At 54.9% G+C, this 23,047-nt stretch overlaps 2 protein-coding genes across 4 annotated transcripts in view; one reads left to right on the top strand and one right to left on the bottom strand.

Moving 5' to 3' along the window:
* The first annotated feature begins 5,033 nt into the window (after nucleotides 1-5,033).
* LOC142429635 (coiled-coil domain-containing protein 74B-like) lies at nucleotides 5,034-13,732 on the top strand. The gene is made up of 9 exons (XM_075534665.1): nucleotides 5,034-5,098; nucleotides 9,148-9,512; nucleotides 10,316-10,360; nucleotides 11,173-11,232; nucleotides 11,795-11,942; nucleotides 12,488-12,668; nucleotides 12,735-12,814; nucleotides 12,890-12,946; nucleotides 13,028-13,732. The coding sequence occupies exons 1-9, from the start codon at nucleotides 5,034-5,036 to the stop codon at nucleotides 13,161-13,163; spliced, it is 1,137 nt and encodes a 378-aa protein (XP_075390780.1). The 3' UTR covers nucleotides 13,164-13,732.
* The window catches only part of MED15 (mediator complex subunit 15), a 49,400-nt gene continuing 40,078 nt past the window's right edge, over nucleotides 13,726-23,047 (bottom strand). For all 3 annotated transcript variants that reach the window (XM_075535004.1, XM_075535005.1, XM_075535006.1), the window contains exons 9-18: nucleotides 20,719-20,838; nucleotides 17,564-17,700; nucleotides 17,352-17,479; nucleotides 17,134-17,268; nucleotides 16,996-17,059; nucleotides 16,036-16,102; nucleotides 15,712-15,872; nucleotides 15,472-15,638; nucleotides 15,242-15,340; nucleotides 13,726-14,580 (exon numbers count right to left, since the gene is read on the bottom strand). In XM_075535004.1, the coding sequence (XP_075391119.1) occupies nucleotides 14,444-14,580; nucleotides 15,242-15,340; nucleotides 15,472-15,638; nucleotides 15,712-15,872; nucleotides 16,036-16,102; nucleotides 16,996-17,059; nucleotides 17,134-17,268; nucleotides 17,352-17,479; nucleotides 17,564-17,700; nucleotides 20,719-20,838 (1,215 nt within the window). In that variant the 3' untranslated portion in view covers nucleotides 13,726-14,443. The remainder of the gene's footprint in view (nucleotides 14,581-15,241; nucleotides 15,341-15,471; nucleotides 15,639-15,711; nucleotides 15,873-16,035; nucleotides 16,103-16,995; nucleotides 17,060-17,133; nucleotides 17,269-17,351; nucleotides 17,480-17,563; nucleotides 17,701-20,718; nucleotides 20,839-23,047) is intronic.

Below are 23,047 nucleotides of genomic sequence, written 5' to 3'. Positions count from 1 at the left end.
AGCTAGTCCACAGGAAAAAGCTAAGGCTCAGAGTCTACAAAGGTTGGCAGCCTCAGAGATCCTAGGGGCAGGTCTTTGACCTGTGGAGTCACTGCATCCCAACTGCTCAATGGTGGGGCTGAGTCAATAGCGTTGGGCTACTAACCACAAGGTCAGTGAGTCAAACTTGCCAACTCTGTTGTGAAAGATGAGGTGAACCCGCTAGAGTAGTGCTGCTCGGTCTCCCAGGGCAGGGCCATTCCTAGTGAGAATTAGGCTTGCTGGCAGTGCGTTTGGTTTTTCTCCATCCTTTTGGTAGATCACTTTTGGTCACAGTTGATGGAAATGAAATATCAAGGTTTTTGGCAACTTGAGTATTGAACATTTTACATTTTTTATTACCACTCCCATGGTTCAAGGGAAAGGATAAAAAAACGCAAAGTGGTGTCCTGGTGTGAGAATATGGCACGGCTCCTCCTGACATCCACACATAGCTCCCACTTAGAGATGCGCCTGCATCACCTTCAATCATCCCACACACCTACCCTTCCCGCCACTTTTCTCTGCACCTCTTTCTACACCTGAAGACGTGCTCAGAAGTCCCAGTACCCAAACCAGCAGAAACATGCTCCATCTCGTCCATGTCTCCTGAGGAGCCAGCCAGAAGCCCCACAAGTTAGTGGAGGACCAACTCTAAGCCAGAGGATCACTACTGCCAATGATCCTGTCTACAAAAGAGATAGATGGGCAACAAGAGGCCTGAGTCGGGAGAAACGGAGAGAGGCTAGGCATGCCCAGGTCATGGCTACTATAGCTAATCAACATCCATCTACTGCCTCCCTGGTTCCTAAGAGCCCTGCACTGGGCACAGAGTGCCATGTGTGCAGGCATTTGGGTCATTGGGCAAAGGAGTGTCCTTTGAGAATGGTCCTCCACCAGGGCCCTACTGTCCTAAACAAAGTGGCTACTGAGCAATGTTCTGCCCTACTGGAAAGACCAAGAGGAAAGCAGTCATCCAGTGAGTCTCCAATTGCGAGGCTGAGACTGAGGGGTCCAGCCTGGATAGCCCAGCAGCCAGAAATTGCTGTTAGCAGTCTGGAACCGTGGGTGAGCATGGATGTGGCAGGTAAGCCAGTGACATTGTTTTTTCCCCCTAGCTGGGGCTGCCTACTGTAATCCAACCTTCCTCAGGCCCTTTGGAACAGGTCTTGACTGCCCCTCAAAAGAACTGCCTGGACATTCCCATCCACGGTCCTACCATCTTCCCGAAAAGCTTTATTAAGGTGGGAGGAAGAGTGTTCCATGCTCTGGCCAGGACTCCCCATCACCTCGTTTATTCTGGGGCCAGAAGAACACTAGTCTGCTTCTTGAGCATTTATGGGTCAAACCTAGAGCAGCCAGGATCCAGTACAAAGGCATTCCCTGAGGAACGGATTCCTGGTTGCCTCTCTAGAAAGCAAACAGCAAAAGGTTCCAGTGCCTTGGAACCTGAGGGCCTCAGACAGATGTCTCTGCCCTTGTCAGTCTTGCGACACACAAACACACACACACACACTCTCTCTCTCTCTCTCTCTCTCTCTCTCCTTCTCTCTCTCCTCTCTCTCTCTTCTGGTTACTCTATAAATTAAAGGAAGGGTGTCCGGAGGGTTAGATAACAGATACATTGAGCTCCCACATGGCTGCAACAATAGGTGTCTGGAGAAGTTTTTGGTAATAAGGCAGTAGAGGACCACATGCCTCACTTGCAGAATTTTAGAAAAGCCAGGGGGTTGGGGAGTGATTAGACTGGCAGAGAGACTAAATTTTGTTGTTGTTATTGATCATTTTATTGGAGGACTCTTCCAAATCTTATAACTATCCATCATTCAATTGTATTAAGCACAGTTGTACATATATTTTCATAAACATTTCCAAAACGTTTTCTACTTGAACCCTTGGTATCAATTTCTCTTTTGTCCCCTCCCAACCCTAACCCTCCACCCTCGTGAATCCTTGATCAATTATAATTATTTTTGTTATTTTGTGTCTTACACTGTCCAATGTCTCTCTTCACCCACCTTTCTGTTATTCATCCCCCTTGGGGTGGGCTATATATCCAACCTTGTGATGGGTTCCCCTTTTCTACCCCTCCTCCAGCCCCTCACCCCCACCATCCCCTTACCCTCATAATATCGCTGCTCCCACTAGTGGGAAGGTTTTGTCTGTCCTGAATTCCATCTGTCGAAGAGCTCTTTTCTCTACCAGTGTGTGTACTTCAGTCTATCAGATTTGTAAGGTAGAACTGGGTCATGGTAGTGGGGGGAGGAAGCACTCAGGAACTAGAGGAATGGTGTGTGTTTGGTCAGTCCCTTCCTTGTGACCCTTCTGTGGGGGATGTCCAGTTGTCTACAGATGGGCTTTGGGTCCCCACTCCAACCCCCCTCATTCGCTTCAATATAATTGTTTGGGATCTTTTGATACCTGATCCCATCGATACCTCATGATCACACAAGCTGATGTACTTCTTCCATATGGTCTTATTTGTTTCCCTGCTAGATGGCTGCTTGTTTAACTTCAGGTTTTTAAGACCCCAGACTCTATATCTTTTGATAGCCAGGCACCATCTGCTTTCTTTACTGCATTTGCTTATGCACCCATTTTGTCTTCAGCAATCATGTCAGGAAAGTGAGTATCAAGCAGTGCCGGGTTAGTAGAACAAAGTGTTCTTGTGTTTAGGAAGGCCTTGAGTAGAGGCCCAAAGTCTGCCTGCTATCTTAATACTTAACATTATAAATACAGCTGAGGCACCTAATTTTACCACAAAATACATTAAAAATGTGCCGAAAAACTCAGCTCATACGCGCCTATATATGGGATGTGTACAGTAGAACCCCATCAGGACTCGACATAACCGGATTTTGATGCGATCAAAGCTCGAACAAAACAGGGGACTCCGACCCGATGCATTTGATTTCTGTAAATAAAAGCAGTTCATGTTTCAGTCACTGGGCATTAGTTGGCGCTGTTAGTACTCATTGTTTAAGCCTTTTACAGCGGTGTTCCAAGTGTTTTGCTATAATTTTCTTGGGTTTTGTGATTTTTGTAGTTTTTAGATTAAAAACATGGGTCCTAAGAAAGTGGTTTTTTTTTAATTAAATACTTTTATTGGGGGCTCTTACATCTCATCACAATCCATACATTCATCCAGTGTGTCAAGCACATTTGCATGTATGCTGTCATCATTTTCAAAGCATTCTCTTCCCACGTGAGCCCCTGACATCAGCTCCCCATTTTTCCCTTCCTTCCCACCCCCGTCCATCCTCCCTCACAAACCCTTGATAAGTTATAGTTTATTATTTTCATATCTTACATTGTCCTCCATCACCCCTCACCCACTTTTCTGTTATTCATCCCCCTGGGAGGGGGTTATAGTTGATCCTTGTGATCAACTCCCCCTTTCTCCCCCCACCTTCCCCTAATCCTCCTGATATCTCTACTCTCATTGTTGGCCCTTAGGGGTGGGTCTATCCTGGATTCCCTGTGTTGCAGGCTCTTACCTGTAGCAGTGTGCATGTTCTGGTCTCATCTGATTTGCAAGATAGAATTGAGGTCATGATAGTGGGGGGAAGGAAGCATCAAAGAACTAGAGGAAAGTTGTGTTTCATTGGTGTTATACTGCACCCTGACTAGCTCATTTCTTCCCTGTGACCCCTCTATGACGGGATGTCCAGTTGTCTACAGATGGGCATTGGGTCTCCACTCCATGCTCCCCCCCCCCATTCACCTTGGGTATGATTTTGTTCTAGGTCTTAGATGCCTAAGAAAAAGTTTTTTTAAAGAGAGTCATCATGATGAGCTGATTAACCATGTTATTGATATTGTTGATAATAATTTTAGTAAGCCCTTTTAAAAAATAGTTAAGGAAATGCCAACAGCAGACCACATTAGACAGATTTTTAAAATTGTTTTTAGAGAAAGCCAGCCAGGTCCTAGTGAAGAAAGGCAAAGGAAAAAGAACTGAAAAGCAGCTACCAGTTGATTTTGTGGAGGGGATTCCCCTTCCAAACAATGCCTCTCTCCATCCCTCCTCTCCACATCCGCGTCCACAGATCCAGATCCTCATCCGTCTCAAGGTATGGGCCACACTGTAGTTAAAAACTTTTTAATGTGTTTCTACGTAAATGATATTTAACTCTGAACTTACTTACTTTGAAATTTCTGTGTAATGTTTTCTGTTAAAGCAAGGTTAGGATAAAAACTTGGTGGTCGAGAAAGAATTCATCAGTTTTCAGTTATTTCTTATGGGAAAAACATTCAGAACTAGACTGGATCCCATCTCGACGCGCCTTCTAGAATGGAGAGTGTAGAGGTCCGGGGCTCTACTGTACATTGGCCTCTATCCTTATAAATTAATATAATTGCATATATACATGCCTACTTCTTTCCTCTGTATCCATTTACCTTCATCCTGCCCCACTATCATGCTCACCCTCCATTTGGCTCTCAGTAATTCCTCTCAGACGCATTGCACTTGCTCAAACCCCACCAGGCATTACAAATTCACTGCCAGAGTCAAATGCTGACGCATCGCAACCGCCGGTGGATTTCCAAGACTAGCTGTTTATAGGAGCAGAAAGCCCAGTCTTTCTCTGGTGGAGCTGCTGGTGGTTTCAAACTGCTGACCAGGTGGATTGCAGCCTAACGTGTAACCACTGCACCATCAGGGCTGCCTTAGACCAGCCGTGCTCCACCTTCCTCATGCCGTGACCCTTTCATACAGTTCCTCGTGTGGTGGTGACCCCCCAACCATAACATTATTTTTGTTGCTACTTCATCGCTCATTTTGCTCCTGTTATGAATCGGGTGACGCACACCCCCCTCAAGGGGTCGAGACCCACACGCGGAGAACCGCTGCCTTAGACTAATAGGCAGCCATTAAATGGCCCGGGCCAGTAGCAGTGACAGAGGTTGAAAAAGCAGCTGCCCAAATGGGGAGCAAACAGTGCCGAAAAGACAAAGGTGGGAAAGGGCTCACAAAGAGACAAGCAGAGCAGGTCCTGTAGCTGACAGACGAGATGAGAGGCCTCAAGGAGGTGCAGGCAGCCAGAGAGGATGGAATTGTGCGTGAGCAGAAAGGCAGGTGTGGGGTGGGTGGTCGGATGTGCGCTCCGGGCTCCAGGCAGCATGGGGCTGCAAACTCACTGTCATGGAGCACACTCTGACTGATAGCAGGTCCACAGCACAGGTTTGAATTGCCACACCCACCTCCAAGTCTGGAGCTGTTGATGGGAGCAGAAAGCCCCCTCTCCCTCCCTCCCACCCTCCCTCCCACAGAGCAGCTGCCGTCAAACTTGAGCCACTGCTGTTAGCAGCTGTAGTAGTTACATCATTTCGGGTCAACTTGAAGCGTAGGGTGGAAGAGTCAGGTGCTGGTGCCTCCTGGTGGGTGTGGCCTCCTCGCAAGGGTGTCCTAGGAACCCCCCGCCCCACCTCTCTGCTTCACCTTCCTGCTGTTGAATCACTCAGAGAGCTGCCAGAGCCACCACCATTGATCCACACAACTGCACCGACCGGCCTGTGATTTTCCTGCATCAATGCATGTGGCGTCATGAGTCTGAGGAGGGGTTTATGGACTGGGCTGGGATGTTTGCCTGATGTAGACTTACCTCTTGATGTAAAGCTCTCTCTCCCACATCGGAGTGTCATTGGATTTGTTTCTCCAGTCAAGCTGGCCTAACATAGCAGCCCGCGGTGCCACCAACCCACTGCACCTGCCCCCAGAGCTCCTCCACTTTAACATCAGTGGTGATCTGACTTCACAGGAGCTCCGAACAGAAGAAAGGAGAACCGAAGGTGAGGCCGCGATTCACACTCAGCTCTGGGGAGTGGAGAGTTTCGTCCCAAGCCTGGGAGCTGCCCTTGGAGAGGAGAGTCAGGAGGGATGCCTTCTTGCCCTTGCTTCTCTACGTGGAAAGAATCCACAGCACAAGCACGATGGCACGTCTGAGGAAGTCCAGCTCTGCAGAGCAGGGAGGGCCATGTGGAGAGACCAGGACAGAAGTGCTGGTGGAACAAGAACTGTGCCTCCTCGGGAAAGGGTGGGGAGACAAAGAAAGGAGGGAAGGTGAAACCAAAGATTGGGACCTACCTGTGTAGGTAATGGGTGTAAGGCCACAGCCGTGCCGGAGCAACCAAAAAACAATCCGTCTTAAGCAGTTTCCATGGTCTGAATCTTTCAAACTCTTAGTAAAACTCAACATTCATAGACTATCAAGCCTCAGAGTGAGCTTTCTTTCGGGTTAGAGCAATAGAAAATAACTTCTTGGCCAGTGTCCCTGATGAACTAAAGAGTGGTGAAGACTTCCAATTGAGCTTTCTTGAGTCATGGCCCAAAAAAGCCTCTGGTAATTTATTTGCAAACCTCACAGAGCACTCCCCTTCTAATTGCCTTAGGAACCACGCGACAGGTTCAGAAATTGAGGAATGAACAGAAGTGTTAGCATGCTGTGTATCTCAACAAGAAATTTCACAAAAGTCAGTACAAAGCTGGTTTCTCTGAGGTGGAGGTAAAACACACAAGGTCTCAGTTGTTGCAAGGAACCCAGGAGACACCCCAACATTGAAAGATTGGTTTTCTGGGTTTGAACGCGCAGGCCCATAATCTCGTATGACAGCTCAGTTATTCGGCATAATGCCGTTCTTAATGTAGTCTGCATTCCAGCGTGCTCCATACTTCCTGGGGTCTTAAATACGTTTGAGGGTACACCCAGAGGTAACTGTGGATCTCTGCTCATAGAGGAAAAAAGAAGGAAATCGAAGACTCCGTACAGAATCTGGTGCATAGGACAAGCAGTTCACAAGAACCCAACTGCGCCCAATCCGACCCCACCACAGCGAGGCAAAACACTGAAGGCATGGAACAGAACAGCAAGGGGAGCAGAGCAAGGAAGTCCCAAGGGAGTACCAAAAATAGACTTTGGGGCCAGGGTGTGGCACCCCATCAGATTCGACTGGAAAACACTCCTAAAGGTCAACAAACAGACCTTGAACTATGTACAGGCTTGGTTTGGTTGTTTTTTTTTTTTTTGTCATTTGTTTTGTGTTGTTGCTTTGTTTTGCTCTGTCTTGTTTTTTGTGCATATTATTATATCTGCAGGTCTATCTAGATAAGATGGCAGGATAAACAATCTGGAGGAGAAAAAAACGGGACCGATGGTGGGGGGGGCAGGCATGGAAGAAGGGGAGGTGGGGGAAAGGAAGTGGATGTTAGCAAACTCAGGGACAAGGGAACAACGAGTGATCCAAAATTGATGGCAAGGAGGGTGTAAGAGGCCTGGTAGGGCTTGATCAAGGGCAATGTAACTGAGAGAAATTACTGAAACTCAAATGAAGGCTGAGCATGATAGTGGGACATGAGGAAAGTAAAAGGAAATAGAGGAAAGAACTAGGAGACAAAGGGTATTTATATAGGTCTAAATATAAGCATGTACATATGTAAATATATATGACGATGGGGAAATAGATTCATAAGCATATATTTATAGATTTAGTATTAAGGTAGCAGATGGACATTGGGCCTCCACTCAAGTACTCCTTCAATTCAAGAACACATTGTACTGTTAACCTGGCATTCCATGATGCTCAATTCCCAACATGATTGCTGTAGACAGCGGGTGCATATAAGCAAATGTGAAGAAAGCTGATGGTCCTCGGCTATCAAAAGATACAGCATCTGGGTCTTAAAGGCTTGAAGATAAACAAACAGCCATCTAGCTAAGAAGCAACAAAGCCCTCATGGAAGAAGCACACCAGCCTCTGTGATCACGAGGTGTCAAAGGGATCAGGTAAAGGGCATCAAAGAACAAAAAATCATATTGTGAATGAGGAGGAAGTGTGGAGTGCGGACCCAAAGCCCATCTGTGGGCCACTGGACATCCTCTTACATAAGGGTCTGGGGAGGAGATGAGCCAGTCAGGGTGCAGTGTAGCAATGATGAAACAAACAAATGACCTCTAGTTCCTAAGTGTTTCCTCCTCCCCCACTATCATGATCCCAATTCTATCTTACAAATCTGGCTAGACCAGAGGATGTACACTGGTACAGACAGGAACTGGAAACAGGGAATCCAGGACAGATGATCCCTTCAGGACCAGTGCTGAGAGTGGCAGTACCAGGAGGGGAAGGGGAAGGTGAGGGAGAAAGGGGGAACCAATTACAAGGATCTACATATAACCTCCTCCCTTTGGGGTAGAAGAAAGTGGGTGAAGGGAGACGTCAGACAGTATAAGACATGACAAAGTAATTGATAAATTATCAAGGGGGAGGGGGGAGAGGGTAAAAAAGGAGCTGATACCAAGGGCTCAAGTAGAAAGCAAATGTTTTGAGAATGATGGCAGCAAATGTACAAATGTGCTTGACACAATGGATATATGTATGGATTTTGATGAGTTGTAAAATTTTTTTCAATTTTAAAATTTTATTTTGAAAAAAATATTTTTAAAAGACAAAATTTCACTTGTCATTAGAAATAAATATTTGACAATATATAATTATATTTTGTGATTAATCACCATGCTTTAATTATGTTCAATTTGTAACAATGAAAATATATCCTGCATATGAGATATTTACATTATGATTCATAACAGTAGCAAAATTACAGTTATGAAGTAGCACCGAAAATAATGTTATGGTTGGAGGATACAACATAAGGAACTGTGAAAGGGTGGTGGCATTAGGAAGGTTGAGAACCACTGCTCTAAAGACTGAAAAAAGTGTAACCCAATGTATTTTTTTTTAGTAAGTCATCACATTAACATTAACAGCATTCATCTTCAAAATATGAACATGAAGAAAAGTGTGAGAAATAAAAATGTAATACTGTAAAAAAAACCAACAAAAAACACCTAATGTGCAGTGTAAACTTACACCGTAAGCACAATCGTGTATATTTTTTATTTTATGAATTTTTTAAGAATGCTTTTTAAGTAGGTAAAGGTAGGTAAGAATCTCACCTTTAAGTGGCTGGTGGATGTCTTAGGTCACTCGGCCCTCCCAGCTCATCCCCAGCTCCATCCACATATAGATCAAACCCCATATAGATCCCCATATAGATCAAACCCCGCCCCTACCGCCAGCCCCGCCTCTTAAAAGGCGAAGTCCCTCCCTCGGCCCCGCCCTGCCCCTCAGGCCCCGCCCCCAGCCACCCGAACGGCGCTCTTGGCGGCGCTGTTTCCATGACGACACAGCTCCTGGCCTGGGCGACTGCACTGCTGTGCCGGGCAGCGGCGGCGGCTGTATGAGCCGGGCAGGGACTGCGGCTGGGCCGCGGCCCCCCAGCTCGGGGGTCTCTAGCACCCGGCTCTCGACGCGCGCCCGCCCGCGCCTGCCCCCGCCCCCGGTCTCAGCGCAGCACAGCCAGCAGCAGGGGCTGGACGCGGCGCAGAAGCGGGTCCTGGACCTGGAGAAGAGCCTGCAGTTCCTGCAGCAGCAGCACTCGGAGACGCTGTACAAGCTCCACGAGGAGATCGACCACCTGAAGCGGGAGAACAAGGGTGAGTGCAGAGAGGGTGGATACAGGCCCGGCTGGCAAGCCCTACCCTGGTCCTGCCAACAGGGGCTCCAGAAACGTCAGTCATGATGGACAGGGTCCCCAACCCCATAGCCCACCCACTGGGCCGGTTCTAATGAGCTTCATCCCGGGAAATCTCTTCCTCAGCCTCCTCTCTAGGCCTGAGCCAGGGCCACCTACTTTTCCCCCACTTTTTTATAGCAGACATTAACAGCCTGCTTACATTTTAACTAACTAAACCCAGGGGACTCCCACGCCAGCACACGCTTTATGCAGCTCTTCATGGACTAAGACACCATAGTGGCGAAGCGGGGTAAGCACTGGGCTGCAGAGATTCAAGCTCAACTGATTTCCTGGAGGAAGGCGAGGGGTTCCACCCCTGTAAAGAAGTACAGCCTCAGAACTCCCCACCTTCCTCTCCAGCAGTTCCATACCGTTCTGTTCTGTGGCCCCGAGTCGGGACTGACCGCTGGTGGTGCAGCAGCTTAAGCACTTCACCATCCACAAGGAGCACATCCCCAAACCTTCGCCATCCTGTCAATTCCACTGAAACCTTCCAGAGGGCCAGGTTTCCACGGGTGGGGCTGCCCGAGGCAAGAGCTTGTTTTGTGGGCACTGGTGGGGATCCCTGGGCCAGACCCATTGACCTGGGTCCTGAGCCAGAACTGGAAGGCTCAGCAGGGCTGGAGGAGTGGAGTGGAGGTGGCCAGAGTCTGGGGAGTAAGCCAGCTTCTTTAAATGGCTGTGGCTTCCAAAACGACACAGGGGACATGTACTTTGTTTCAGATCTCCACTACAGACTGATTATGAATCAGAAACCACCCAAAAAAGGTAATACTGCCTGCCAGGGCAAGTGGGCCCCTGAGGACCACTGTGCCCACCCAGCTGCTCACATGCAGGCCTGCTGCTCTTAAGGTGCCCAAGACCTTGGGCAGAGCAGCGGGGAGGGTTTGCTTGGGTTGCTGGTGTGGCCATGGTCAGCTTCTGCTTCCATATCCTCAGAGAGGGAACTCTGGGCACAGCTCCCCATGGAATGGCTCAGGCATCCCACAGCAGCTGTGGGCCCTGGAGTGGGGGGCTGGGGGGATGCTAGGACTAAGCCCTGTACTGCTGGGCTGACCCTAGTGTGTGACAGTGGCTTCGCCTCATCAGTCCCGCTGGCCAGCCCAGGGCTTACCTGCCACCTGACTGGTGCTGGTCCAGAGAGAAATGCTCCACCTGGGGTGGGTGCGGCCCCGGTTGACCCTTTTCAAATGGACACATGAGCAGACTGGGAGGGTGTCCTCCAGCAAGCTGTCTGGAGCAAGGACTGCCCTCATGTCCAGCCCTGCCTGTCAAGAGTCCTCAGGAGACAGGCCATGGTGGTGTGTGTGCTGGTTATGCATTAGGCTGCTAACCACAAGGTCAGCAGTTTGAAACCACCAGTGAGCTTCTCAGGAGACAGAGTAGTTTCCAATGCCTGTGAACAGTTACAGTCTCCGAAACTCAACTGTACTGCAGGTTCAGAATCGACTCAGTGGCAGTTTCCACCCCATGCCATCCCAGTGCCATGCTGGGATGGGGCCAGGTCAAAGGTCAGGGGCTGTGTCAGAGGGGGCAGGCAAATATGGGCACCAGGGCTCACAGCTACGTTCTCTCTACAGGCAGCTTGTCCACGTGCAGCATGCAGTCCAACAAGTCCGTCTCCAATTCGACTTTGTCGGGTAGGGAGTCCTAGCAGGGTCCTCAAGAAGCCCCCTCTCTGCTGGCCCCTGGGTTGTTGAAGGAATGGAGGCGGGCAGCCCAGCCTGTGCTCATTCAAAACCTGTGCTGGTTGCCCACTTGAGGGTCACATGCAGGAGGCACGGGGGGCCTGCACAGGATTGTGTGAAAGGCAGGGCCCTGCCACCTTCTTCCTGCCTCCGCCCCTTCACACGCATGCGCGCGTGCACGCGCGCACACACAGAGGCAGCATGCAGATAGCAGAACCAAGGGCTGTGTCTTCAGCAATTGGGCCTCTTCTCACCACCCGATCCCGGGGAGAAGGTCCCAGTCTACCACACAGGCAGGCCACCACTGGGACCCATCCCAGACAGACCTCTGTTGCATTTTGACCAGCCAGAGAGCAGCTTGTGTGGGAATCCCCACCCCTTGCCCAGGGGATGGGCACTGCCCAGACCTATAGACTCTGCCCACCTCAGGAGGCCCTGACTGGCAAGGAAACTGAGGCAGGAGTCAGGCAAAGCCAGACCTCTCATGGCCATCTCTGCTGGGTCTGACCTGCAGCCATCTCTCAAGGCAAAGCCAAGAGCCAGTCCAGCTCCAAAAGGCATGATTCCAAAGCCGAAGCCCCCCAGAAGCGCTCCTTGGAGGAGGAACCCCCAAGCCTGAACCTTCTGCACAAGCAGGGGCAGGAGGCCCAGGGCCAGCCCAGGTAAGCCAACGGCACCCTGGGCCAGGCCACACCCTGGGTTTGCCCTGCTACAGGTGTCGGCAGGCTGGCAGCCATTTGGCCTGCCCTGCTGCCCTTGGCGTGGGGGATGCACCTGAAGCCAGCAGAGCCCCTTGCAACCCGATTCTCAGAGAAAGTTAAAATGACTCCCCTGACCCCCCGATTCCTGTTTAATAGACAGTGGCCCAGCCCAAGGGGGCAGAGCAGGTTACACAGTGGTGAGGCCCGCTGCCTGCCTCTGGCCTAGGAGAGCCCCGAGCCTGAGGGCCAGCCAGCATTTATTTATTGTTTTCATCCTGGCATTTCAGATCTTGTCCCTTAGGTGGCCTGAGCAATGCACAGCAGCCCTTGGGCTCTCCACTAGGCTGACCGCCTCCTCCCTGCACATCTGAGCTGTGCAGAGGTGGCAGAGACAGGCCCAGGTCACAGCTGGTCTGAGCCCCACCTGGTGCCCAGAGCACACCTGGTTAGTTGGGGGCTGTGGGTGCCATCCATCCCCAAGGCCCCTGCCGCAACCACTGTTTCAGAGATGAAGACTCAGAAGCCTATAGTGTGGGAGCCACTCCCGGGGGGAGCAGCCAGTCCAAGGGCCGGCCAGCGGCCTTTCCGCCAAGCCTGCCCCCGCACATGCGCAAGCCCACCACAGTGCAGCAGTGCGAGGTGGTCATCCGCCAGCTGTGGAACGCCAACCTCCTGCAAGCCCAAGAGGTGAGACAGTGGGTTCTGGGTGGGCAGCGCCCCCCGCAGGTCTCACACTCCCCTCCTGCCCTGCAGCTACAGCACCTCAAGGCCCTGCTGGACGGAAGCCAGCAGTCCCAGGCGGCCCTCCAGGAGCCAGGGCCCAGCTTGCCCAAGTGAGTGTCCCTTGCCCAGCCCAGCCCTCCCCACTAGCCTGGCAAGGGCTCATGGCCTACTATCTCCTCCCCCAGGGACCAAGAGGTCACCCAGTTTCCCAAGGTCACAGCCAAGGGGCTCTCTAAGAAATGGTGAGTCCCTGTCCCTGAGGGTCAGGGGGGCAGCGAGGCTCGGGTAGGACTGGCCTGGCAGCATCCCTCCTCTGCCCCCAGCCTGATCCTGAGCCCGGGGCCCATGGACAGAGCTGTCCTGCCTGCCCTGAAGCAAAGCCTCAAGAGCAACTTCACCGAGCGCCAGAAGCGCCTGCAAGTGGTGCAGAACCGGCGCCTGCACCGCTCGGTGCTCTGACCCAGGCAGCCGGGGAACCCCGCTCCACCCCGACCCCGGACTTCCAGCTGGATTCCGAGAGATGACTCTCAGTGGATAAAGTACTAGACCTCACTGAGAATTCCCTTTATTTTCTTGTTCAGATTTAACGGCCCTCGTAGTCACAGAAGCACAGTAAGACAGGATGGAAATTAAACCTTGTTTCTTTAACTCAGTCACCTCCTTGTTCGGCGTCCCTGGCTCTGTAGGAAGTCCTCCAGCATGCCCTGCCTGTCCTCAGTGCTCCCTGGCATTCATAAGGGTATGTGCAGGCCAGCCCGCCCTCACTGGGTGTGCCTGGGGGGGGGCAAGGGCTGGGGGGTTGTCAGCTCACCCCACCCATGTCCTTGGAATACCACCATCTAGCGGGGTTGTTATCCTGTGAAGCAGAGATTCTCCCACCCTGGGGTGTCATGTGTCCAGAACTCACCCCTACCCCCACCCCCACCATCCCACTAGCCATCCTTCTGGTTGGCAGCTTCTTGCTCTGGGGCCTGGCCAGTGACTCTCACTTGTCCACTTGAACGCTGTGCTGACTCATGGCGCGGGTGCAGAAGTAATAAATTTATTATAAGAATCACGGAGGACGACGTAGTAGCGCACATACAAAAGGTGGGCTGTTCCTATGTCCAGGCAGGCGGGCCAGCTAGCTGGCCAGCACCGGCTCCACCGCATGTGGCACTCAGCCACAGGGCGTGTCATCTTCCTCCTTCATCCAGCTTGTGAACCTGGGACCTACTCAGAGACCTGGGTGCCCCTGCTGCTCCAAGTAGTGCAGGGGTGAGGTGGGCGGTAAAGAGGTGTCCAGAGCGAGGTCAGGCCTCTCCCTCAAGGTGGAGCCTGCTCCCCAGGAATCCGCACCTGGAGCTGGGAGCAGAGCTCCATGGGAAGGACTTCCGATGTTCTTCCGCTGCGTCCTGTGGCGGCATGGGCACTCTACCCTGGTCCACACACGCTCAACGCAACCCTGAGTCTGCTGAGAGGAGGTGAGGCTGCCGAGGGCTGTGGCTGGCACCAACCAAGCAAGGGAGGGGCGGCTGAGCTGTGCCAGACAAAGGACAGCCAGCCCCTCCCCTGCTCAGACGGCTCCATAGCCACTTGGTGGAGTGTAGGTAAAGGTCTGGTTGGTCCCAAGGCAGAAGATAAAAGCAGGAAAGCTAACCTAACCCAGGCTCTCTAAGGAGCCAAGATCTAGAAATGTCCAGCATGGGCCCAGGGAGTCACCAGCAGTCTTGGCAGGAGGCCGGCGGGCCTGATAGCAGCTAGGCGGCTGAGAGGCAGGCCTGGTGGACGCTCTGTGCCCAGGTGTGGAGCAAGGCTGTGACGGAGTGCTTGTCTGGGAGCTGCAGCAGACGTGAGGTCATGCACCGGTGCACTGACTGCAGGAAGGGGTTGGCGTCTGCAAGGAGAGCCAGGGGCGTGAGCGTGGCGAGGGCCTCTCCTCGGGGCGGCCAGCCCCTGCTCCTGAGCCGAGGCTCAAAGCACAGACACTCAGCACTGGCATCCAGCAGTGAACATTGTGGGACTTGGGCCTGGCTCTCTATGCAGTAAAGAGCGGGTCTCAGAAACCCACAGGGTTGCTCTGAGTCGGTACGGACTCAATGGCATGGAGTTTGGTTTTATGGAGCAAGCCAGGGAGGGCGCGTAGCGCTGGCTGCAAGGTCGGGTTACGACCCACCAGCTCCTCTGCGGGGGAAAGATGAGGCTACTTGCCCAGTCAAGGCGGACAGCCTCAAACATAAGAGATGCTCTCAAGTCAGTCAGAATCGACTCAGGCCTAGGAGGCCACAGGAGGTCCCCGCTGAGCCAGCTCTAAGTCTCAGGGAACCCACCCCCATCAAGGGCTCTACCTAGAAGCCCAATGGGCCCCATGAGCCCACACTCCCACAGGCAGAAGCCTGTGTGCACGTTAGAAAGCACAGCAGCCCTGGAGCAGACGGACCTGTCCCTGGGCTATGGCTCCCCTGTCCCTTTACTGCTCCCCCACCTAGCCCCTGGAATTCAGTATAGGGCAGGGGGACATACAGGGCTCCCAGGCCCCATCCTCGCCCCATACCCACCGTATTGCCACTGCTGGTCTACCCAGAGTGGGCTCTGGGCAGGGTAGTCGGCGGGGACACTGAGTTCCAGGGGCGGCACGCTCGGAAGGTCCTTGTCGTCTGCAACACACCACATTGCCCGTGGGCCTGAGAGGGAGGAACCCCTTGGGAACCCACCCCTGCCCCACCCTGGAGGTGCCCAACAGGGTGCCCTGAAGAGAGGAGCGGGGTGGGCCGGCCACAGTCCTCACCCAGCCTGCACACCAGGTGCACGGTGCCATTGTTGCTGCAGACAGAAGGGTCCAGATTCACCAGGAACTTGGGGTCCAGCCGGGCCACCTCACCCTGGAGCACATTGGGAATGCTCTGCCGCTCATCCTCCTCAAACTTGCGTTTGCGGGTACACACCGCGGGGACCCTGAAGGGACCGTGTGGTGAGCACAGGTAAGGGAGTCGGGTGGCGCCCCCTCCTCCTCACAGGCCGTACGTACGTGATGGGGGGGCCGTGGATGGCTGCCATGGGTGGCATGAACGTGCGGTACAGGGAATGGTTGAAGACGGGCGAGCGGATGTTGGCCAGCACGGCGTCCAAGAGGGGCTGGCACAGGTACTGCTGCTTGGTCGGCGGCACCGGGGGTGGTGGTGGGGTGGGCTAAAGACAGGGTGGGCATGTCAGGAGGCTCACCGTACCCCAGGAACCCGCCCAGGCCCTAGGTCTCATTCTCGCCCACAAAGCTCGGGCCATGCCCCCACGGCCCCCTGTGGCATATCCGGCCTCATGGCCCGACCTGGGTCTCTCACAGGTGGGCACTCACCACGGCCATGTCATTCTTGAGCTTCTCCAGGGCGATTTCGCACTTCTGCAGTGTCTTCAGGGGGCACCTGTGGGGGGGGGGGGTCAGAGGGAGCTGGTAGCCAGGAGACCCCACTCAGGAGACTCCAAGTCTACGCAAAGGAGCTCCCCTTCCAAAGCTGACCTTGGTGGTCAGCAGCCTGGCAGCAGAAAGGTCAGAGAAGAGAAGGCAGCCAGGTCAGGGCCAGGCAAGCTCTCCCAGGGTCCCAGATGCCCCCAAGTTCTCCCTCTGTTCTGCCCAGATTAGCAGAAGGAGAACCTTCTCGAAGAGGCACGCAGCCTGAGCAAAGTGAAGCCAAAGACAACCCTGCCCAGCCTGTAGTGCCAGTCACACAGTGGCCTACTCGAAGCCCTAGAAGGGGACACAGGCTGGGGACAAGGGGGAGGAGTGTGGAGACTAGGACACTGCTGTGTTCTGGAGCTTCATCTCACAGGCTCCTTCTCGGGCTGAGACTCAGCAATATGGACTCGTTTGCGTGTCCAGTCACCGGCCAGTGTGGGCAGACTTGAAGGCTAAGAGCCAGCACTCATCCCAACCACCCATGGCCCGGATTCCATTCTGGCACAGCTTTCTGAAGCCCGGCCTACCTTTCACCTGTAGTGTGGCTGGTGCATTTGAACCACTGGCCCTGTGGTTAACAGCCAGGGCCGAACCCACTGACCCACCAGACCCCAGAGGGAAGGTAAGATGACAAGGTGGCCCCAGGCAGATCTGGTGAGGGCTGCCGCGGAGGGGTGAGGGGTCAAAGGGGCTGGTGCCACCTTGGCAGATGTATGTGCCCACGGAGGCCCTGCCAGAGAGCTGCCCCGGCCAAGCCACCTGACCTCTGCAAGGGGTCCTCCTTGAGTATGGCTGGTTAGACAGGGGCAGGGGCCACCATGCCCTCAGGGACCCACCACAACAACCGAGTGCTAAGCTCACCGCTTGGAGGGGTCCGTCAGGATGTCCAGCAGGCTCTTCATCTTACTCAGGTCCTTTTTTCTGTCTGGGACAGAGAAGGGACGCTTGGATGCCGGCCTGGGCCAGTGGCCCCCAGCCCCTCCCTGGCCCTGGCCGCACCTTCGTTCTTGTCAATCTTGTTGATCATGCGCCGCAGCGGTTCAATGTACTTGGAAAGCTGCTTCAGTTTGTCCAGGTACTGCTGTTCCTCGGCCTGGCTGGAGCCGGCCGGACTCATGACGGAACTGGGGTTCACTGATGGGACACGGCAGTGAGTGGGGGTGGAGGCCGGTCCCCCTCCCAGCTCCACCACCTGCAGAGGCCCCTGCCTGACTTACCTGGGGTGTTCAGAGGCCCAGGGGAAGGGACGCTGAAGTTCTGAGGGGTGCGTGCGGTGACAGGACTCTGCGAAGGCTGAGGGGATGGGCTGGGCAGGAAACTGCTGGGGGACGGGGCAGGGCCGGAGCTGTGGCAGAGAAGGAGGCACGCTGGAGGGGCCTGGCCATGACAGTGCTCCCCATGGGGGCGAGGGAGGGGGTGCCCAGCCTACCTGACGTTGGAGTTGGGCTGGGAGCCCGGCTGACCAGGCTGTGGAGAGGGCTGGGGCGGCGGGGGCATCGACTGTGGAGTAGGTACCTGCTGGCCAGGTGATGGCGAGGACAGCATGGGGAGGCCACTCTGGCTGACCTGGGAGTAGAGGGAAGCCTCAGCCTTGAATGTGGATACTTCCACCCCTCCCTGCCCGCTCACCGACGCTGCGCCCCACACGTACATACAGCTCATGCCCATCACCCCAAGGAGAGGCAAGAAAAGCCAACCCCCCCAGTTTGTGTCCCCAGCCTATGTCCCCATCTGTTCGGCCCATGTGGAGGGGCTGGCCCAGAAAAGGCCTGGACTCTTCAGAAGCAGGCGTCTTACGGTGGACTGGCCCATCTTCCTGAATGGTCCTAACCAAGGACAAGGCCAGCGTGGAGGCCCTTCAGCCTCTGGCCTTGGTAGCTTCACCTGCAGGGTCCACAGGGAACCATGCAGGCGGCACACACACAGGTGATGGTGTCAGCCCTCAGCAGCTCACTGGGCCAGACCTCTCCACCTACACAGGAGGGGCCACCCGGTCCCCACAGTGCATAGAGGCGAGGCATGGGCACCTGGCAGCACGAGAGGCACCACGACACCAGCACGAGAGGCACCACGACACCTGGTTTGGGGGCCCTAGGCTGCACATCCCAGCTGGTGCATGAAATCTTCACGCCTGAGGGTCTGGCACTAGGCCTGAGGAGAGATCTGCCCGTCTGTACAGGGCCCTCTCCTCACTCTCACTGTCTTGAGCCCCAGGGACACCCGCCCCCCCACCCCCAACTCTTCCTGCCAGCTTCTGAAGCCGTGTCAGACACTCAACAGAGTGGCAGTCTTGCCTCTAGAAACCAGGATCAAAGAGACACCAGGTCATGTCCACACTGGGTCTGCCGGCCTCTCTCAAGGTCCCAATGACACCCTGGTGCAACTGTCCCCCCTCAACTCCCTCCATGTGAGGACTCTGCTGGGGGGCTGCCCATTAGTCTTCTTGAATGACAACTCCCAGAGGGGGGTCTCATGGCAGTGACTGAGGGTCCCCACAACGCTATTGTTCCTGGTCACCATCCCTGGGCCTGGGAAGAAGCTTACGGGATTCTGGTGGGAACCGACCAACCAATCGAGGTTGCCCTTTCATTTCCCAGAAGAGAAAACAAGACCTAGATAGACCGCAGGGTGCTGGGTGCCTGAAACCACCAGGTCCTGTACCTGACATGCCAAAGGATGGAAGGAGCAGTGGGATGCCCAGTCAGCTGTCACAGGAGAGAGATGGCCCAGGGGAGTGGGGGGCTTGGCCAGGCCTTGGCAGCCCAGAGCAAGGGTGGGAGGGCTGGCCCGCTGAGGGTCTTCTGAGGGAGGTCACAGCACCTCGTTCACGTGGCTCCATCCAGACAGGGTGGCCCAGTCCCCACATGGAGGAGCAGGCGGCAGCCCTGAGTAGCACTTTCACGTGCTCTGGCCTGCCTCGAGTGTCCTCCCCACCACACGCTGCTCCCAACGCCTCCCACCTCAACTCCAGGTCCCCAGCACCCACCTCCAAAATGCAGCAGCCTTGGGCCCCAGGACGGGCCCCCGCCTGGGTGGGCCATCTGCTCACACAGCCCCAACACTGCTCTCCCTGGTCTTGGTAGCACCCGGAGAGGGGGGCGCTTCCCTGGGGGTCCACTGGCCCTGGTGAGTGTTCATCTCCCCTTGAACCGACCCTGGGGTCCGGCTCCTCCATGCCAATGGGATTTGCTGCCCACTTTGGAGAGTATCAGGGCTTGCTCTGAGTACACGTGTGTTGGTCCAACATGAGGTTGGCAGGCAAAGGACTCAGCACCTGGGAGATCGGACTTGGTCCCTGAGAAAAGGAGGGTGGGGATCCCAGGGTGAGGCAGAGACGGGGGCAAGAAAGAGGAATGGGGGATGCTTTTTGACTTGGGGTCCATGGTCGTAGGAGAGAGTCTCTGACCAGCCAGGCGTATGCATGTGCATGTATGTGCAGACATGGACAGGTAAAGGGCAGAGCTCAGGGCCCAAACCCAAGCACAGTGCCGACACAGCACTCCTGAACACCCTTGAGTTGGTGAGCACGCCCCTCGCTCTGCATCTCAGGCTCCCGAGTCATGTCAGAGGGTCCATGAGAGCCAGCACCTCAAGAAGGTACAGCTGACAAAACCAAGGAGACTGAGGGGTGAAGGTCAGGGTGGCCGTGGGAAGGCAGGGTTGGATCGGGGCGGCCGAGTGCCGTGGCAGCCAGCGGTGCCTCCAGACCTCCTCTCCAGGTAGACCCCCTTCTCTGACCACTGCTGAGGCCCCACCCCACAGCTGGAAAGCACGAATGAGGCTGCTTACAGAACAAAACAAAACAAAAGCCAATCCTGGCTAGAGTTCCCTTCCTTTCCCAGAGCTCTTGAGGCTTCAGTCTACTGCTGAGACAAGGGGCGTCTAGACGCCGTGGAGCCTAGTGAACAAGTGAAGCCGTCACCCATCCAGACTCGAGGACCCCCACTTTGCTGGAGCAAGTCCGACCTGCATCTTGGTGACATCCTCCTTTCCCCTGGTCCCTCCCCTGTACTTGGGGGTGGGGTGGGGGGGTCAGCACAGAGACAGTGAGGAACACCTATTGACTCCACACACGATGCCATGCCAGGCCTGTCAGGGGTGCGGAAACCTGGGTGGGGAGGGTGCGTGGGCCTCACAATGAGATGCCTCAAACCTGGCACGCGGCAGTGGTCTGTGGTGCGGTGTGGAGGCAGGGAAGAACAGAGAGCCGAGGCCCGGGCCTAAGAGGTCTGATGCTGGCTGAGTGTATGCTGGGGGAAAGCAGGTGGGTGGTCCACACTGCTGGGGGAATGCTTCTAAAAGGCCCCTGGGACTCGGCCCTTGGGTGTAACGATGCAGGGAAAGGGAAGCGTGAGGAAGGCCGGCTGAAAGAGGGAAAACACAAAGTAAAACCGAGGTTGCTCATTCCCTCAAGAAACAGGCAGGACTCTGCCGCGCTCGGCCAAAGGAAGGGTTGGCCTGGCTCGGCACTTGCCAATGGCCATGAGTGTGTGTCCCTGCGATGTCAGCAGAGCCAGGGGAAGGGGGAGGAGCTGACCCCTCTGCGTCTGGAGGACCTCGGCAGCAGGCGCCAGTGGTAAATACCTGAGCCGGGGGCTGTCCACCCGAGGGAAGGGCGCCTGGTGGTGTGGCCGACACAGCGGTGGAGGGCGAGAACCGGGCTCTGACTTGCATGCCGCCTTGGACCATGGTTGCGGTGATCATCTTTGGGGACAGAGGGACACAGACACGTCATCGAGACAGAAACGCAGCGCGGGGGCAGGGTGAGGTGAGGCATAGTGAGGGCATGTCTGGGACCTGGTGTCTACGGTGTGGTGCTGGCGCTGAGGCTGCGCTCAGAATCAAGGGCGGGTGGGGCTGGTGGGCGAGCAGGCGGCAGCAGACTGCTGCAGAGACGTTCCCCACACCCACGGCCTGCAGCCCATCAACACTGCTTCCTCCCCAAGGCCGGGAATCAGACCAGAGCTTTTCTGGAGCCTGTGCTCAGGCGCCTGGTTCTGGAATACACAGAGGAAAGGGACCTATGCGGGGAAGGGGACCAGAGCCCCCGTAGCAGCTTTGGTCAGCTTTGTTAGTGAATGCACTAGATGACCGCAGCTCCGAGATCTACCCAGCGCTGGGACTGGGCCGGGATGCACACGTGCTCCTTGAAGCACAGGCAGTGCCAGGAGCTGTGGGGCTGGCCGGGCCCCACTCAGGCCTTCGAGAGGCACTCTGAGGCTGGGCCCTCCCTCTGGAGGCTTGGTTTTGTCCACAAGTTAAGGCCTGCATACATCCAGGCCCAAGATGGCCAGCCCCACAGAACAGAGCATGACTTCTAGGAGCTGCGGTGAGGTGTATTGGGAGTGGGCCAGGCCCTGGCAGGAGTGTGCCCCTACACACTCACGCCGGGGGGATGAGTGCAGACAGAGACCAGTCAGAGCTGTGGGGTGGCGGTGGAGGGGCGTGTGTATGAGGCCACTCCTGTGGCCAGTCCATAACAAATCGACTTTCCAGGGGTTGAGGGAGAAAGGCTAAGGAAGTAGCCCCTCCTGGCGCTGCCAGATCTGCCTCACCACCACTGATGCTACAGCACACAGAGAAGTGGGGGTGTGGCTAGGTCAGTGTGGGAAACTGGGCCAGTCTCCTTGCTCCCCAAGGTCCTGCCTGATGATTCGGCCCTACACAGACCTCCCGGTCTTGGCCAGAGCAACGTGATGGTACCCATTCACAGCTGGCCAGCTGGCCTCGTGTAGGCCACTTGAGAAAGTGGCAGAGGCAGCAATAAGCAGAGGAGGAGATGAGGCCTTGAAGGGAGGCAGGAGGCATGCGGAGACACAGGCTATTCCTGACGATTCTCCCAGGAAGGAGAGAAGGAAGACACGCACAGATGAGTTGCAGCTGATGTTTCTCTGATGACCCACGAGGAAAATTGGTTTTAAGGTGCATTGGGTTAGCTGGGCTGGGTGCAAGGCCTGGTCAGCCGATGCTTGGTCTGAAGACACTCCCTCGGCACCACTGTGTCCACTCTGACCCCATAGGACAGAGCCCAACTGCTTCTGTGGGGTTTTGAGACAAATCTGTACAAGAGCAGACAGCCTCATCTTTCTCCTGAGGAATAGCTGGTGGGTTCGAACCGCGGACTGTACGGTTAGCAGCTCAATGTGTAACCCATGATGTCACTAGAGCCCCCAAAGGCACAGTAGTTCTTAATTTGTGAGTGTGTTTCAGTTGCCTATGTGAAAAAAAACCCCAAATGACAAAACCTCAAAAACCAAACTCACTGCCGTGAGGTGAGGCAGTCTCACAGCGACCCTATGGGAGGGCAGGAGCCCATCTTTCTCTTACAGAGAGGCTGGAGAGGTTTGGAACTGCTGACCTGTGGTTGGCAGCCCAGCGTGTAACTACCATGCCACCAGGGCTCCTATGTGACACTAGTACAATATGAAATCCTACGTGCAGCCTGGCCTGGTGTGGAACCCACCTAGAAGGGAAGGGTACCAAACGGCTTTCCCTTTCTAATTCATACTTCTGGAAGAAGCGCTCCTTTTCTTTCGCTGGTTAGTGGTGCGATGGTTACAGTGCTCATTTGCTAAGTGAATGGTGACTCCAAGGGAGAAACGACCTGGGAGCTGGCCCTCGGCAGGGCCGCAGGCTGGGACCCAACACAGCCTCCTTTTCCTCACGCAGCTGTCCACTGTCCACTCTCAGCTCAGAGGAACGTTAGTCAGAGCCCCTGCGCCTCTCTTGCCCAGGGTCCCACACACTCCCCAGAGGAAGTCACACAGTCCAGCCTGGGCTGGGCCATGGATGAGGCTGGCCAGTGGAAGCTGCAGGCTATGAAGGTCACACCACGGGCAGCAAGCAGAAGGCCAAGAGGCCAGGGGCGCTGTGCCCAGGTGCCTTCCTTCTAGTGCTGGCTGGACACTGTGCC

The sequence above is a fragment of the Tenrec ecaudatus genome, chromosome 16, assembly GCF_050624435.1.
Source record: "Tenrec ecaudatus isolate mTenEca1 chromosome 16, mTenEca1.hap1, whole genome shotgun sequence".
NCBI classification, from domain to species: Eukaryota; Metazoa; Chordata; class Mammalia; order Afrosoricida; family Tenrecidae; genus Tenrec; species Tenrec ecaudatus.
The sequence above is the reverse complement of the archived record's forward strand: the minus strand, read 5'-3'. Positions and strand labels throughout refer to the sequence as shown.